The sequence below is a fragment of the Vigna angularis genome, chromosome 1 (genome assembly GCF_016808095.1).
Source record: "Vigna angularis cultivar LongXiaoDou No.4 chromosome 1, ASM1680809v1, whole genome shotgun sequence".
NCBI classification, from domain to species: Eukaryota; Viridiplantae; Streptophyta; class Magnoliopsida; order Fabales; family Fabaceae; genus Vigna; species Vigna angularis.
In genome coordinates this window covers 6,983,453-6,997,175 of record NC_068970.1, presented here as the reverse complement: position 1 = coordinate 6,997,175, position 13,723 = coordinate 6,983,453, and the positions used below count along the sequence as shown (strand labels likewise).

The window sequence follows — 13,723 nt, the reverse complement described above, 5'->3', positions numbered from 1 at the left end:
TTTTTTATTAACTTTTTTAAAATTCCTTAATCATTTATGATTCTCTTTTCAGTTTTTTACTAATTAACCAGTTTAACTAAAAGTTAATTTTTTATTCAAATGGATCAATACTACGCAGATTCACCGAAAATAAATATTTTATTTAACCAAATAGACTGAAAAATTCACTGATTTTCTGATAGAAACAGATAGTCCGCTACAACTATTACAATATATACGTAAACAAAAATAAAAGAAACGCAACAAATAACAAAGAGTTATTTACTTTAAAGTTTGGTCAAATAATTTTTAATTATTCGATGAATTTTAAAGTTAAGATGTGTATTAGGTTATAAATAATTTAAATAAGTTTTTAAAAGTAGATTCCATTTCCTTCCGTCAACTTAAACCGCTGACAAGTTTCTCCTGTCATTTTGTGTATTAGGTTAGTCCATTTTTCCATTCAACGATTCCAACAGAACCAATACTATAATAATAACTACTTAATTGAATAATAAATAATTCCTAGTAAAATTAAGAAAAAAGAGATTATAAAATTTAACAAGAAAGAAAGGGGGAAAGAGGAATTAATGCTCTCTTTTATTAATAATATAATGATAATTCTCAGTTTAATTAATAAATATACCTATTCTTACAGAAGAAAAAAAAGAAGAAAACAATATAAAGTTTATAACGCAAAAATTAATTAATCTTTATCTAAGGGAAAAAAATTTGACACGCCCGACAAGCCTTGTAACCGGTTTTTTTTTATCTTGGTTCTACTAGGTACCTTTGACTTTTCTTTGCCAAAGTTTGTATTTACATTTCTATCACCAACAAAAACGGATATCTCCATTGATCACTGACTATTCCGCCATCACTCTCACAGCAGCAGGTAGCCACTCTTGGGAGCCCCGACGATCGGAGTAGCCATCATCTTCAAGCCTAAATACCATAGAAGAAGACTCGTGGTCATGGGTACTTGAATTCAAGTTCTTTCTCAGTTGGTGGAAACTTGGAACCAACACTTTCTCCATCCATTCATCAATGGTGGTTTGGCCTAACCACACTCCGCTGGTGATCTTGTCAAGAGCATCTTCCTGCAGTTCAATTGACACCCCATTACCTACAACTGTGGAGAACCTTTTCGCGATTGATGTGGCGAAATTCCTGCGAATGAGATCAAAGTTCAAGGGCTTGAAGACAATAGCGTCGTCCACAGAATCCAGAAGGTCGCGCGGTACTGTTGAGAGAGACCCTCCTCCATCGTGATTGTTGTCATCATGTTCAACAGTGAAATCACTTGAATTGAGTGACCCATCTCCCCTGTCGTCCTCTGCAGCAACAGCAGCTTCATTAAGATCAAACGATAGTCCTGAATTCAGCTCCTTCCGGGGCTTCAAGGACCTGTCTTCATCCGATAGCCAGCTGGGTCTTCGTTTTGATGCTCTCTTACCCACTGATATGCGTAGTTGCCACCCTCCCTTTGCTAAATTTTCAAGCTTTTCTTCGTCTAGTGGAGACCCATTGGAGAGGTACCTGAGGTCCTCTGGCAACCCATTTGCAGTGAGGATAAGCATGACGTTCCCGAGACTGACTTCACGGCCGTGAGAATCCGGGAACCGGCCTTGTTCCATGGCTCTTCTTATGCTCCCGCGAAGAAGGATATTGGCTTCATCAATGTCCTCAAGCACGATTACAGAAAGTGGGTTCCTTCTGATGGCCTCCGCTATTCGATCGAGTGCTGTTTTACCACGGAGTTGAGGGGCATCGGAGTCCCCTCCATCCCCACGGCGTTGAGCCAGAGGTATTATTATCGGATTGGACCCCGATACCAGCTCAGAAAGTGCTGCTGCCATTTTCTTCTTGCCAATTCTGTCAGGACCCACGAACAGTAACCACGTGTCACCTTTGGAGCGTCTTTTTCCATTGCCCAGTTTGCACTGGGTCACTGTGGTGGCCACCGCTGACGCTGCATCCTGCTGCCACCAGACCTTTTCTGTCAGGCCTTTCAGGAGCTTCTTGAAAGAGTCCGCATCAAGTAGCTTTTTGCTCTGTAATTCATCGAACTTGTCTTGTGACTCAGACGAGAGGCAGCTCAAGAAATCATTGATGCCTTCTTTGTGTGTTTCTTCTGGAGTGGCATCAGCTGGCTTTGTTTGCCCAAGGACCAGGTCGGTCCTTACCGGACTTTGCTGCGGGCTCATTGCACGCTCTGGTGTGTGGATTGGCACTGGGTTTGAGCTCAACTGCAAAGAGGTTCCGAGATTTTTATTTAAAGGTATTTTGGGTTGGAATTGGCGTGCCAGCAAGTTCATATTGTATAGGCCAGTCATTGACAAAGGAGTTGGAACAAGTCTCTCTGTGCTCACATTTAGCTGATGAAATTTAGGGTGTAAACTCAAGCAGGCGTCATGCCATTTCTTCTGTATTTCTTGAGTCCTCTTCTTCACATTCACTTCTGTGCTATTACTCTATTTAAAATAAAAAGAAACATATCGATTAGAAGACATGTACTATTTTCTACGAAACCCACAAAATAACCAACGCAATTGTTTGTCACAGTCACCTGAGCCTGATCCATTACTTTGCCGTTATCATTATTAGTTTTAGCATTCTGTAACCACAGAGGGAGGGACGGTTTAACTGCCTCTGATTTGAGTTCAGTATCTGATTTCTCAGTTTCTTTCAACATTTCTGCTACTTCTCGGTCGCAGTTCTGCATACATTGCGGGCAACAAATTGATACAGCAGCAGGATCTACGTTCTCAGAGGCACGCTTCAGTGGAGAGATCGTTGTAATTGGCAAGGTCTTTAACGGAGAAAAAGACTCGAGCGAATTTCCAAGAATACCATTCGTCCCAAGCCTGGTTTACAAGTAAGTAAAACGGTCACACCACAAGGTAATAGCAAATGCAGGGAACAGAATAACCATGTTCCAGATCACAGCCTAATCAAGCTAACAGTGCTAAGGTAGACAAAAAGCTAAAAATCCTCCTGTCTTATATTACTGTCAACAGAAACAGAAACATCACACGTTCTGCATTCGAAATGTCATGCAAGGGAGTTCAAGGAAGCCACCGGTGAAACAAAATCGAAAAAAGAACAGAAACAAAACAGAGTTAACATATCAGACAAGATTCATTCACCAACTACAGTCCCAAGTTTAACCGATTCCATGAAAGAAAACGTGTTAACTCCATTCCATCAAACACGAAAAATTAATCTTAATCATTTAATCTGATCTTGCTATGGAATAACCAGGGAAATAAGATTTTGGCAAGACGGAAATAAAAAAGAATGAAATTCGATGAAAGCCCTTTCGTGATCAAAAGATTATATGCATTATTAAATTGGTGGTAGAAGAAAAACAAAATACCTGGGAAAGATCCCAGGGAGAGGGGCTCTGGTGGTAATTGGCACTGCCTGAAGATCCCAATCGTTTTCCATGGTGGGATGATAAACCTGACACCTCAAGTAAGTCTCGCAAGTAGCAGTCCCTAACAACCAAAGTCTACCAGCCCCACCTTCACCGAACTTGCTGACCAACCTCCCCATCTCCGCCACCGCAGCTCGCCCGGCCTCAGCGAGCGTGACCTGCTGCATGTTACCCAAACCACCACCCACGGCGAACCCAGCAGGCTGCTCCACCAGCCACTTCAAGTCACCCAAGTCAACGAAAATCCCTCCAGACCCAGAATTCCCAGTCCTCGTCTCAATCAAATCCCCCAACTCCTTCAATCTAGCAGGTATCTGCGCCTTATCAGAAGGAAGCTCCTTCTCCAAATGAATCACGTGAGCATTCGAGAAAGCCCCATCTCCCAATTCCTTGTTCTCAATCTTCTTTATCACCTCCTTGATCGCAGCCTCGGGCTCCGATTCCCCCACCAAGATCGGGTTCCTCTTCTTGGACCTCAGCAATATGTCCACAATTCGTTTCGCGTCATCGCCCCTGTGCTGCGCTGCACTCCCCTGCTGCTGCTGTTGCTGCTGCAGACGCGGGTTCAGATACAAATTCCGGCCGGTGGCGGAATTCGACGGAGCCACCGCGCTAGGCCGGAATCCCAATCCGGAATTGACGGTGGAGGGGACGGCGTTAAGGGACTGTTCGATGGTGGCTTTAACGGCGGGGCTGGAGAAACTGGCTTCGCGCATGACCCTGCTCACGCTGGGGTCGTCGAGAATGGATATGATTAGCTGTTCGAGCTCGACTTTGACGGCGAGGAGAGGCTGCTGCTGCTGCTCCGGGTAGCCACGGCGCTGGTGGGCCTGAGCCCGCTTGAGGGCCGCCATCAAGGCATTGGAGATTGGCGGCTCCATGGAGGAACCGGTGTTCTGAGAAGTGGGCAATCGCTCCAGAGCGACGCTGAAACATAGCTCGAGCGCCCTGCACTGAAGGGGGTGAGAGGAATTGGGGTGGGATTTTATGCAGGCCTGGCGGAGGAAACCAGAGGGGGAGGCGAGCAGCGTGGCCGCCACGTGGAGAGGCGTTGTCTGGCCGTGGTTCCGGCGGCCGGCCTCGGCGATTGAGTGATTGAGAACGCTGGCCGCCTCCGGCGTTAGGGTTTGCTGGATGGTGCTTAGTCCGGCTCTCATTTCACGAGTGGAATTGAATTGTGCAGTGTTGGTGAGGCTGGAGCGAAAGGAAAAGTGAGGAGGATTTGATTTGGGTCGGGTTGAGATTTGATCGGATTGGATTGAATTGGAGGAAGAAGGGTGATGAAGAAGAAGGAGGAGAGAAGGAAGAAGAAATGGAGAATGGATGTGAATGGTATCGGAGGGTACTTTGGTTTGCTTGACTTTATGGTATGAGAAAAAGGAGAGTAATGTGTGTGAAACTTACACTTGGGTTCTAAGGCTATTGAGCCCTGAGTAGAGGGAGAAAACGAAATTAGTGTGTGGCCAGATAAGATAAGAACACTTCAATATAGACAAATTCACATTTTCAAGACTGCAAGGAACAACTGGATGGGTAGGCAAAACAATCAAACACAAGCTTTTTACAAACACAAACAAAATCAACACTCTAATACGATGCCCACCCCTACTAGCTACTCTCTCTCTCTATCTCTCTCTATCTCTCTCTATCTGTCTCTCGCATCCTTCCTTTTAAGCTTCCTTTCCTGTGTGGGATCTCTCTCTCTCTCTCTCTCACTCACTTTCTATCCTCCGCTAAAAAGGCTCTTTAGAATTCGGGGAATTCAACGCCAAAAGGAAATATCAGATCCCCTCCCTCACCTTTCCTCCTTCACAACATCCCCATCCTCTTCTCTCTCCTCATTCTCTATCTCCCTCCATCTCAAACAATAACCAATCTCTCAACATGCATACATACATGCATGCGCCAGGGTTGAGGGCCGTGAATATAAAGCTACTTCCTTTTTCATCAACTAACCCAACTTAGCTAATTAATCTCTCCCTACAGGAATATTATTCTATTCTAATTATCCCTCCACTGCACACCATCAAGGTAAAAGGGAAGACAAAATAAATAAATAAACAAATAAAAAGACGGTTTCTTTATTGTGGGAAGAGAAAGACACGGAAGTAGAGAGAATTTCTAGTAAACGGAGAATTGATGGATGGATGAAAGTAGTACTATCGGTTGCAAGGATTTCTGGAAAAAATGCTTTGTGGACAGAGCAATCTGCTCTCCTTTTTGTGTCATCTTTTTCCTCTCTCTATTTTAATATTATTAATCATTAGTTTATTAATTTAAACACTTGCCTTTCAATATTTCTTGTCTGCATTTTTTTATAATTCAATTTAAAGGCTGATTTGTCCGGACTCAACAGATCAGTTATTCTACGATGGACGAAGCCAAAACACCTTTTTTGCACAACACACAGAGATATCAATATTATATTCTCCATCATCAGCTAATATATTTGGTATTTATTTGATCTGAGAAGTGAGAATATTATTTAAAAAAGTTAACAGGATAGTAAATAAGAGTAATTAATTAAAAGATGTATTATAACAGAGAGGCGTGTCTGGTAAAAGAATACTAGGACTACTCATTGGATAGAGAAATGTAAAAACTAAAAAGAAAGATGATGATGATGGGAGAGAGATAGTGAGGAGTGAGGTCTTGGGAGTTTGGATTGACTGCCTTTTTAGTTTTTATCTCTCTTTTTTCTCTCTCATTGCTTTTGTTTTGTTGCTAGTTTGTTAAAACTGTAACAAAAGAGATTAAGCGTATGCATGAGTCCCACGCATGCAGTGGAAGGTCGATGACACGACCCAAGAGACATTGGACACCTATGTTCAGTGGGTCCCTTACGCGCCTAGGAAATGTGATAGTAACTGCTGCTGTCTCAATCCTCAATTTTGCCTTTCAACCAATTTTCTGCTTTTCACACGCAACACCTACAAAAGGTATCTCCCCACTTTCACCTTTTTCATACTTAAATTACTCTCTCTCTCACTTTATCTCAAGTCCAAGGCTACGTGATCGTTTGGCAAGTTACCATTACCGCATCAAAACACATCCACCTATTATTTCTTAATCTAATCCTAATTAATTAATACACGCTATTATTCTAAACTTTTCTCATCACTCACTACTACAAAACTCACTCTACTAATTTCTTATTACCAATTTTTTTCAACATTTCTATTTTAAATCAAGTGTTAAATAAATATATATATATATATATTTATATTTATAAAGCATTTAATCCTTTATAAACAATTAACTACAGGAATCTTAATAAAATTTAAGAGAAATTAAAATTATTCCGCGTCACTTGTCTCCCTGGTTGGGTAACTGCACAGATTTAAAGAATCTACCTTTTTTCAAATATATTGCCCGTTAATGAGAGAGTACAAGCCATTTAAGTGATATTAATACGAGTTTTCCTCCTGTCATGAGGTTCTGGTTCAATAAACTATACTTCGGAATCACGTTGTTGCATGACTTATGTAGCTTTTCTGATGGATGGACCATATATACATATTCACTTAGAATCTCACTTCCCATGTAAATAATGTCGTATACCTTTCGATTTTTATGTTTAACTGTGAAGAAAATGAATACTATAAAGTATGTTTGATAAATTCGAATGAATTATTACTGGTATGAATCAGTGGTTAAAATGAAAACTTGTGAAAACAAAAGAGGAAGAGAAGGAGCACATTAAATGCATTGAAAATGGTTGAGGCCTAACCTTCCCAGGCCACAGCCGCCCAATAATATCTGGCATTAAATTCAGTGGACAAATTCAACTTGGTTTTATATGGACCGACCTTCATTCAATCCGATAAATAACAATCTTCTTTAAAGAAGAAAACGACCTCGTATTACACCTTCTTTTCATTTTTAACCTCCCACATACCAACTTCCAAAAAACTAAAATAAAATACCAAAGCTATTATTTTCGTCATTAGCTCTCAGATAAATTATTGGTCCCTTTAATAAATAAATAAAAACACATTAATTCCCCTTGTTTTGAAAAACCCTTGTTTAATATTTCGCAATTAAAATGACTAAAAACTTTTAGTTTTAAGAAAGTACGACCACATCTGGCAAATCCTTTCACTCTTTTAACCCATGTACGTATTTTACTTAATGCGGATGTGAAGACCCAAACATAAAATAAAATAAAATTGTTCTCACCTCTTATATGTATGTATGTATCCATGTATGGGATCATTGATTGGTATCCATATCAAAAAGTTATTCTGCATTATAGTACGGACATCTTCCTTTACGAAATAAAAACATAAAAGTGTATGGCTGATTAATGGTACGAATTAAATATACAAGATCTTGAATCAATAATCGTTCCATTAACATAATTTAATCACAGGAATCGCTCCATGTATTAAATGAAAGGTAAAATGTTCTATTAATTAAGTCTATATAATTAAAACGACAAGATTTTAAATAATTAAGTTAAAAGTCTTACTCGTTCCCAATATGTTTTAAGAAAGAAAAATAAAAAGGAGACATCGAAGATAAGAAATGATAAGGAGTGCTATAAGACTAATGATAATGGTGATTATGGAAGTGTGAGGAAAATAATATATAAATAAATAAATAAAAATAATAATAATTGAAGAGCTTTTGGGATTCCGAACTTTATATGACAGAGGGTAGCTTAGCCACAGACACACCAAACAACTTTTTAAGAAAAGCTTACAGAAACCCAAAAAATAATGAATCATCATAGTTCCTTTTTGTAACGCACGCCCTCCACCCCTTACTTTTTTTTCTTTACCTCTCTCTCTCTTTCTATCGCACTTTTCGCGTTTTTCGAGTTCACAACTACTTCTACCTTTATACGCACCCACCGCTGAGTTTTCTCTCTCTCCTCATTTGTCTCTTTTCCACACCCTTTGCTTCCTCCGCGGTTCATTCATGTCTCAACCATTTTTGTACTCATTGCTCTCAGCTTCCCTTTCATCTTCACACACACGGTTGCCATGGCGTCATACTCCTCTCCGGTGGGGACTACCTTCTCTTCTCTTCTCTTCTCTTCTCTTCTCTTCTCTTCTCTTATCTCTCTTCCAACAAAATAAAACACACACTACCTCCACAAACAATCATCTCTTTCTATTTTCTCTTTTTCTTTCTTTCTTTTGTCCTACATGTTACGCCAATATAAATCATTTTCATCCTCTCTTCTCTTCCTTTTCTTTTCACTAACCAATATTTTTAGGTTATTTTCTTCAAAAATAAATATTCTCTCCTCTTTCATTCTTTAAAAAAAATATGCATAAAAAAACTGACAATTAAGATAGTTTTGTCCTTTAACCAATATATACATTTCATTTTTCTCTTCTCCTTCTAAAAGTGGATGGAACATGTTTTGGATACGACTCGTGGCTAAAAAAAATCAGAAGAAATAGAACGAAGACTGTTTTCCCTTCCAAAAGTGGTTGGAACATGTTTTGTGTATGACTCGTAACAATTTATTTCGTTTAGGAAAATTCAAAAGAATACTTAGTTTTCACTTTTGGTTGCGTACAATGTGAAAGGTATATCCCAATGACATAAGTGTTTGAAATAAAGAAATGAAAAAAAATACGTCATTTGAATATTTTATTTTTTAAATAACTTCGTTTTTCTCTTTTCCTTTCAAGAGTGGTTGGAAAAGGTGAAACTCTTAACTAACTTTTATTTTTTTCATTTTCGTTCTATAAAAGCCCAAACAATAGAAAGATGGATGGTTACGTTCTTTATTTCCGGGTAATGTTATCTCCTCCCACTTACAACCATAAACAAATTAGTAAAATAAGTTTTAAAAAAGATTATCTCTGGGAGTTGTTTGAAAAAAAAGTAAATATGTGTATAATTTTTTAATCTTTTAAGAGAAATATATTTTTATTTATGTCAAAATTAAGGAGTCAATAAATTATGTATTGGATGGAAAGAAGGTTATTTTTAAATACTTTGGTTGACTAATGACTATTCTTTATTACATAATGGTGATGGTATTTTTATATTAATAAGATGACATCAATGTTTACATTTTTTTTTTTAAGAAAATGTAATTCAAAATTTATGATATTTTTATTAAATAAAAATCACTTTATCGATAAGCTATTTAGTTTTCATCTATAAAGAATAGTTTAATGTTTTATTCTATATATTTATTTAATTTTTTTATAATAAATTCATTTATATTTCATAAAGTATTATTTTTATCATGAGTTTGGTATGATTTTTTATGTTTTGTATTTTTTTATTTTTTTTATTTTAATAACTTTCATATAATGACAAATGATTAATGAATTTTAAAGTGTGAATATGTCAAAGTTTATTTAGAAAATAATATTTTTTTTAATGTTGTTCAAATAAACTTTCATCCAAGTTCAAATATAAAGAAAAATCATAATTTATTTAATACTAGTATTTTAAAAATATTATTGTTGATAAACCTATAAATTACTCTCAATAAATATAAATTGAATAAAATTTAAGAAGAAGAAAATCTTTAATCGAAGTGGAACATTCAATTCACTTCATATTTATATATCTTGTATATAAAAGGAGATATTTATAAATAATTCAACAGATGACATGATAAATTCATATTATTTCACTAATATAAACTTTAAAAACATATCAGAAAATATGTTTAAATCTAACTTTTAATTACAAAAATAACATTTAAGATAAAAGTTATTTTACTAATATAGTATAAATTAGTATTATATCACCTAAATATAAAATATCTAAAGAGAACATATTATAATATAAAATTTGATATGAATCTCACAAGGAAGACTTTTGTTGACAATGAATTTAACAATGCCATTAATGATATATATGGATAAACTAAATGAAAAAGAAAACAAAGATTTTGATTTCATCTTTTGTTTTTGGCACGTGGAGAGGAGGAGTTGCCACCTCTACCCAGTGAGAGGTCGAGAAAGGCTAAGACAAAAATATTTGACACCAAAACGTGTGAAGTTACGGAATGATGAATCATAGATCATACAATTACATCAATCAACACCAATTTCCTATTTATTTTTACACTATTTTGATGGAATAAATTCTCTCTTAATGTTAAATGTGATTAATATTGTTCGATTCAGCTTTGAGATCCTTATAAAGTCATAATCGGTCTGTGTCGAATAAAATATACTCATCCAAATAAAAAACAACTCTCGAATCTAAATTCAGTCTAATATCTTAAAGTACCTTCTTCTTTCTTTCATTTTTCACAACTTTCATCCCATATATTATCAAATTCATAGTAAACTTGTCCTTTATAAAAAAAAAAGTAAATCAGTCAAATAATTACTTCAAAAGTTAGTAAAATATTTAATAAATTTAAATTTTAACCTTTTAAAAAACCCTTCTAAACTATTTATTATTTTCCTTTCTATAATACACAGGAACATGTCATAACTTGATATACATTATTAAACATTCAATTTAAGAATGATATCACGTTTTATTTAATCTTTTATATATTTTTTAGCGTTACGAATTTATAAATTCATATTTTTCTTCTTTTATTATTGTCAAATTGTACTGTTATATTTTAAATATTATTTTCATATACTTCTTACCAAAACAACTGATTTAATATCAGTTTTCGTATGTAGGGTTGATGATTTCTATAAAATACTTCTTTAACATTTTTTTTCAAGCTCGTTTAGATCATTTTAAATGTTCTTGGTCAAAATCCTTTCTTGATTGCGCTCCAAACTGTCTTGGTGTACATGTCAAAAGCACTACGACACTCAAATCAATGATTAATCCGATCATGGTCACAGTAAAATCTTAAATTCACAATAAATGCAATTACCTACCTTCTTATCTATTTATAGATTTTGAGATGAGTCTGGATTAGTGAAACTCTAATCACGACCCAATTATGATTCATTATCTACTAAGTATCACTTACGAGTACTTTTGATTAGAAGTGATGTTTAGAAATGATTATTGTCGGAGCTCGTCCGTTCGGTCTTGTTGTCTTCCTCAACTGTGCGGTTACTATGCTATTTATCTGGATTACATGACGTGTGATGGCAGTTATTGACCTATTTAACCGACCGTCCCCTCTTGATTTTAAAAGCATTAGCTATATGACAAAAAAAAATCACATCACTTGAATCTTTGATACGAGATTTACATTTAATTTGTTAGTTAAAATGAAAAAAAAATTAAATAGATAACTTTAAAACAATGTATTTAAATTAGAATATTTTTATCAATTGAAAATCATAAGAGAAAAATCGGCATTATCTATCAAGAAATAGAGACATTGGACTAACAGAGATCTTCTTTGAGAATAGATAAATAATAATACTAATAAATCCTGCGACTAATAAGGGACGTGAATGATTTTGTTTTTTAAAATTTAATATTGTCAGTATTCATTCATAACATAAGAGAAATGATTATGTTATATTTCTTCCCTCCCTCAATCACCAGATATTATCAAACAGAAACATGGAATTCATATTATTATATACTATTTGATAATAAATGTTAATAAATAATTAAATAAAGAAGGTATAATAAGTTGAAGATGCATACTAATTGTTTAATAATTACCGATATTATTTAAAATTTTTAAAAAGGATTTAAAATTAGAGTTTAGTTTATGTTAATCAATGACATTTTAACCTATAATTAGCGATGTTATTCATTAGCATTATGAAATAATAAAGTAATTTCAATTAAATGTATGCATAGAAAATTGTGTACTAATGATATGCAAAATAAACTCTTGATACAATTCAAATTCTTCAATGGATTTTCGTAAGATTTTTAAAGTCAACTCTTTCAAATATTTTGTCAACGAGTATCATCATCTAATTGAAAATGGGTATGCGAAAGACCGGGAATAGTATAACATTAGGTTGAAACTAACTTAATTATACAGGTTTTGTTTATTTTTTATATATAAAAAATCGAAAATCCATAAAAAGGTTAAACTAAACTAATACATTTATTGAATTCGAATATTAGGGTGAATAGAATGAAATATAATGTTAAAATATTCAATAAATGTGAAAAGTAGAAAGAAAACGAAAGATTATAAAATTTGTTAGGGAAGACCGCGAAAAAAGAATCCATTTGGCACAAAATGTCGACTTTAAATTAGATCTTTTTAAATTAGAAGCATAATTTTTAAGTTCGATTTTATAAAAAAATAATTCAACTAAAATGAAGTAGGCTAACTCTCAGCCATGTGTCGTTTCAGTATACATCAATGACACCTTTTGAGATGTATTGCTTTCATTTAATTATATTAATGGCTATTTTAAGTTATCATGTGACATGTTTACAAGAGTACATTATTTTATTATTAAATAAAAGAAATTATTCTAAAAATTTATCAGAATTTACTACAGTCAGTATTTATCATACTTATATATTACAATTAAATATACAACTATCTACATAATAATTATAATAGCATTTTATTAATGTAAAATTTTATTTATATATAATATAATTTATTGTATTCCTTTTATATTATTATGCAAATTTGATGATTGGTAGTCGTGTTTGACTGGTGTAGAGATGTATACATAAATACTCTTTGTTTGAGATGATGAAGATTGGAATTGAATGAGAGAATTTATTTAATTTTTTTGATTGGTGTAAATATGATAGTTTTGAGTTTATTTAAAATTGAAGATGAGAAGAGAGAGAAAATGGAGTTGTTAGCTGTGAAGGTGGAAAGAGAAATTAATGAGAAAAGGGTGACGCGTGAAACATTAGTCCTTTCCTCTTTTGGCGACCCACAAAAAAGTGATACTTTGGATTTGGCTTCGATATTGGGAGAAGCGGAATAGACAGTAGCTCTCAACTTTTTGCATTTATTACCTTCTTTCACCCCTCAACCATCCTTATCTTCGTTTTTTTATATTATTTTCCTTCTCTTTCTCTCAAATATATTTTAAAATTTTAACTAAATGTTTTTTCTTTTCATAAATTAAATATACTTTAAAATAACCTGTTTACAACATAAATATGTCTTTATTTTTCATTTTAGATGGACTATTTTTTCTCAAATTCAAAAGTTTATAAATAATCAGGTGATAAATATATAGGAAATATAGTTAAAAAGTTTTATCGTTTTTGTTTTATTGCGATGTAAATTAATTGAACTTTGTTGCCTTATGTTGGATGATTTAATTGTAATTTGTGATGTAGTATTTATTGATTTGTGTATTTATCTATCTCTATATATATTTATATATATTTAATAGGATTATGTGTATGCATATTATTATATAATGACTATTATATGAATATTTTCATGGAATG

General features: G+C 34.3%; 1 protein-coding gene across 1 annotated transcript; it reads right to left on the bottom strand.

The window, feature by feature from the left end:
* Nucleotides 1–556: 556 nt before the first annotated feature.
* LOC108321566 (protein SUPPRESSOR OF MAX2 1) lies at nt 557–5,638 on the bottom strand. The gene is made up of 3 exons (XM_017553355.2): nt 3,359–5,638; nt 2,549–2,846; nt 557–2,453 (listed from the first exon to the last, which is right to left on the bottom strand). Exons 1-3 carry the CDS (start codon nt 4,573–4,575, stop codon nt 846–848), a joined length of 3,123 nt encoding a protein of 1,040 aa, XP_017408844.1. The 5' UTR covers nt 4,576–5,638; the 3' UTR covers nt 557–845.
* Nucleotides 5,639–13,723: the final 8,085 nt, after the last annotated feature.

Coding starts and splice junctions, on each gene's coding strand:
- LOC108321566 (XM_017553355.2), bottom strand. CDS start 4,575: ATGAGAGCCGGACTAAGCACCATCCAGCAAACCCTAACGCCGGAGGCG. Junction 2,847..3,358: donor CTCCCTGGGATCTTTCCCAG/GTATTTTGTTTT, acceptor CTTGTAAACCAG/GCTTGGGACGAATGGTATTC. Junction 2,454..2,548: donor AAGTAATGGATCAGGCTCAG/GTGACTGTGACA, acceptor TATTTTAAATAG/AGTAATAGCACAGAAGTGAA.